The sequence below is a fragment of the Ipomoea triloba genome, chromosome 8, assembly GCF_003576645.1.
Source record: "Ipomoea triloba cultivar NCNSP0323 chromosome 8, ASM357664v1".
NCBI classification, from domain to species: domain Eukaryota; kingdom Viridiplantae; phylum Streptophyta; class Magnoliopsida; order Solanales; family Convolvulaceae; genus Ipomoea; species Ipomoea triloba.
In genome coordinates, this window is record NC_044923.1 from 20316324 (window position 1) to 20319991 (window position 3668).

Here is a 3668-nt window from a genome sequence, read left to right on the forward strand (position 1 = left end):
GTGTGAGAGAGAGAGAGAGACGCGATCTAGGATGTAAAAAATTGCCAAAATAACATAATTTCACGCTTAAATACTATAGCAAACAACGGATGTATGGGCAGGTATTTGACAAAACATTTCATCATAGGCTAGTTTCTTCGCTCAACCGTCTTGCCAAGTGTGCGGCCATACAGGTGGACAACACGTCGTACACATATGCTTGATGTCTTTCTTTCTAGATTCACTTTTTGGTGGGTCTGTACCTCAACTGTCCGGCCGGACACCACCCCGTACGTCTTGGTCAACTTCTTTCCCTTGCGCAATTGTGGTCCTTTTGCCCCAAAGTGTAAAAAGCTCTCATTTTTGTTTTGAGCACTCGAAATAACCCCTAAATGCATAAACCAAGCAAATGAGAGTCCTTGGGAACATAATAACTACATTTGGGGAACAAATTGTGTGTGAAATAAGGGGTAAAATATGATCAAGTATGAACTTATCATTGGGGTTTGGAAAGCTCTCAGTTGGTTGAAGGATTTAGAGGTGAATGGTGTGGAGGTGGAGATGGATGCACTCTGCAATGCTTGTTTGGGGTCATTGATGAGGACATTAAGGAATTTATGAGTATGTTCATTGATATCAACTTCGATTTTGTTAAGCGATTTGCAAATCGCTCTACTCATATTATTGCAAGTGAGGCCGTATCTATGTCAGATTGCAAGAAATGACATGTCCTCCCTCCTCTGTATCTTATTAATGTTTTGGATGATGATTTAATTGATTAAGCAACATTATTTTTAAAAAAAATTGATTTAAAATTACCTTTATTTCATAAATAAGAAATAAAAAATACTTTTACTTGAGGGAAAAAAAACTCATAAATTCATATTAACCAAGCCGGTTTTTATTTTTAGGATTAGTTTTCAGAAATTTTCTACTTCCCCAATCCCGGACGAGACTCTTCTTCACTGTCTTCCACATGCAAATTCAAGATATTTCTCACAAATGAATTAAAGATTTTCCTCTCTTTCCCTTTGACTCCGCAACTTCTGGACTAAATTCCACATTCGTCTTAGCCTTCGTCAAATTTTGGGAGAAGAAGTAGTTACTTGTTCGAATCCAATTCATTCCGGGAATATTTAGGGTTTTACAGCTCGAAATAAATAGAATCCGATTCAAATCAAATTACACTAGAAATGGGAACTTTTGTGCTCTCACTCGGACCCAAGATAATCCTATCACCATTTCCATGCCAAACTAGAACCCTAGCCCCAATTCCCACCCGGACCCATTTCCGAAATCTTCCACCTCACAAGCCCTTTCTACGGGGCACGCTGGGCGTGGCACGGTTCGGACTGGGTCAGGTTCCATTTCCAGACCCGGAAGATGCTGAGGTAGTAATGAAGAACTTATATGCTCGAGTTGAGGGGGCCTTGTATACTATCGCTGATGCTGCGGTTTCGGGTTCCCCGGATACGGTTTCAGCTGCTGCTACTGCAGAGACGGCTAAACAGAATAGTGACTGGCTCTCTGGAATAACCAATACGATGGAGGCAGTTTTGAAGGTTTGCAAAAGTTTAGAAATATTATTTTGATTGATACTCCATGCTTTATAGGATTCTAGTTCTTAGATTCCTCTCAGGTTGGAAAGCTGGTATTTTGCAGAAGAGTTAATTTCATTTTTGTCCTAGGGCGGCATATCACTTTTAGTCTTTCTTTTCCCGAACATCTCTTCTAGTATTATTGTGACGTGATTATTTTTGTCCTCCGTCAAGAAATGTCTTTAAATATAAGGACATAAATGGTCTTGCCACAATAATAATTACATAGTGGGTATTAATGGGAACAAGGTCATTTATGTCCTTGTATTTAATGATATTTCAACATTTTGTTGACGGGGACAAAAAAGGGTCATGTCTCTGATAAAAAAAAAACAAGAAGACTAAAAGTGGATTGTAGCTTGGACCATAAGTCTTTTGCAGAATTTCAGTTTGGAATCTATATAGAAATATAAATAATAAATGTGTTCAAGGAATCAAGTTTTCCAATACTTTTTAGCTGTAAGGGCATTGAAGGCTGCATTGAGTAATACTGGATTGCTGAAGAAATTGATAATTTTGTATTATGAGCTATATTTGGGTTGATCAATCTTTTAGCAATTCAGTAATCAATCACGAACTGCTTGATGACATGTTTAAGGTGTACTTCAACTTCATTTATTAAGTGGTTCTCTGACTCTCTTCTCTCAATGCTCCATTCTTTCAGAAATTAATAAGGTTGATGCTTCATTTTCAGGTGCTGAAGGATGGGCTTTCTACTCTTCATGTGCCCTATGCTTATGGTTTTGCAATTATACTGCTTACTGTACTAGTAAAGGCTGTTACTTTCCCTCTGACAAAGAAGCAGGTTAGTTCCTGTTGCAAGGTTTATTGTATTTTCAGCTTGCTTGCAAATTAATTTTTCTAACAATAGGATAGCAACTTTACTTACTGGCTTTTTAAGTCTTCAATAGGTGGAATCTGCAATGGCAATGAGATCTTTGGCTCCCCAAATAAAGGCTATTCAGGAACGTTATGCTGGTGATCAGGTTAGTGGTTTCTGACCTTAACATATCTTTTCCTTTCATTCTCATTAAACTAAATATTGGCATTATACATGTGCATTATGCAATAATAGGTGAGTTCTAAATAGAGAAGTGCTCCTAAAATTTTTAACCCAAAGATAATTTATGGTTCACTGAAGGTCCAAAACACCTGCAATTTGCTGTTGACCCCAGAACAATTGCGAAATCAGATGCTCTTTGAAAATCCTTGATTAATGCACTGGGTCATATTAAAGTTTAGAAATCACTCAGTTCCTCTCCTCTGATTATTTGTTGTAGGCAGGCTTGTGCTCTGCACTTGAATTGTCTGTGAATTCATCCATTTCATCAACAGTGAACATTTTCTTTTACTGACATAGTTTATTAAATTTCTCTCTATCACAGGAGAAAGTTCAACTTGAAACTGCCCGCTTATATAAATTGGCTGGCATAAACCCATTGGCAGGTGCTTAGAATAAAGTATTGTTTTGCATAGATTTAAGAGTTTATATCTACATGCATGCCATATGAAAATAGATAATCTCAGTCTTATTTTTTATTTTCTGTTGTTTGATAATTTCAATACTTTAAATTCCTATGCTTGATATCTTTTACCTCTCTTGTTGTTAGGGTGTCTGCCAACACTTGCTACTATTCCTATATGGATTGGGCTGTACAGAGCCCTTTCTAATGTTGCCAATGAGGTATAGGCCATTTTTCTTTCTTTGGTTATTTTAATCTTTTTGTGATGGTGCTGGGTTAGTATTGGGGTGTTCTTATGTAGTCTCAGTGTCTCACTAAGCAATGTTGTATCTAACTAGGAGTTTTTATTTTTAAGGGACTCCTTACAGAAGGCTTCTTCTGGATACCCTCACTGGCTGGTCCGACAACAATTGCTGCTCGTCAAACTGGAAGTGGCACCTCTTGGCTTTTTCCTTTTGTTGTTAGTCACTTACTATATTTCCTCTCTTGTTGAATCTGTGGCTTTAAGATGATTTGGACCTCTTCTTCTTTTGCAGTCTCTCCTTCTCTTTGCTCTTTTTTTTTTTTTTTTTTTTTTTTTTTTTTTTTTTTTTTTTTTTTTTTTTTTTTTTTTTTTTTTTTTTTTTTT

At 36.8% G+C, this 3668-nt stretch overlaps 1 protein-coding gene across 1 annotated transcript in view; it reads left to right on the forward strand.

Annotated features, from left to right (window-relative positions):
* The first annotated feature begins 903 nt into the window (after positions 1 to 903).
* The window catches only part of LOC116027457 (ALBINO3-like protein 1, chloroplastic), a 6496-nt gene continuing 3731 nt past the window's right edge, over positions 904 to 3668 (forward strand). Inside the window, exons 1-6 of the mRNA XM_031269096.1 lie at positions 904 to 1541; positions 2272 to 2382; positions 2489 to 2563; positions 2963 to 3023; positions 3188 to 3261; positions 3396 to 3500. Of these exons, the coding sequence (XP_031124956.1) occupies positions 1173 to 1541; positions 2272 to 2382; positions 2489 to 2563; positions 2963 to 3023; positions 3188 to 3261; positions 3396 to 3500 (795 nt within the window). The 5' untranslated portion in view covers positions 904 to 1172. The remainder of the gene's footprint in view (positions 1542 to 2271; positions 2383 to 2488; positions 2564 to 2962; positions 3024 to 3187; positions 3262 to 3395; positions 3501 to 3668) is intronic.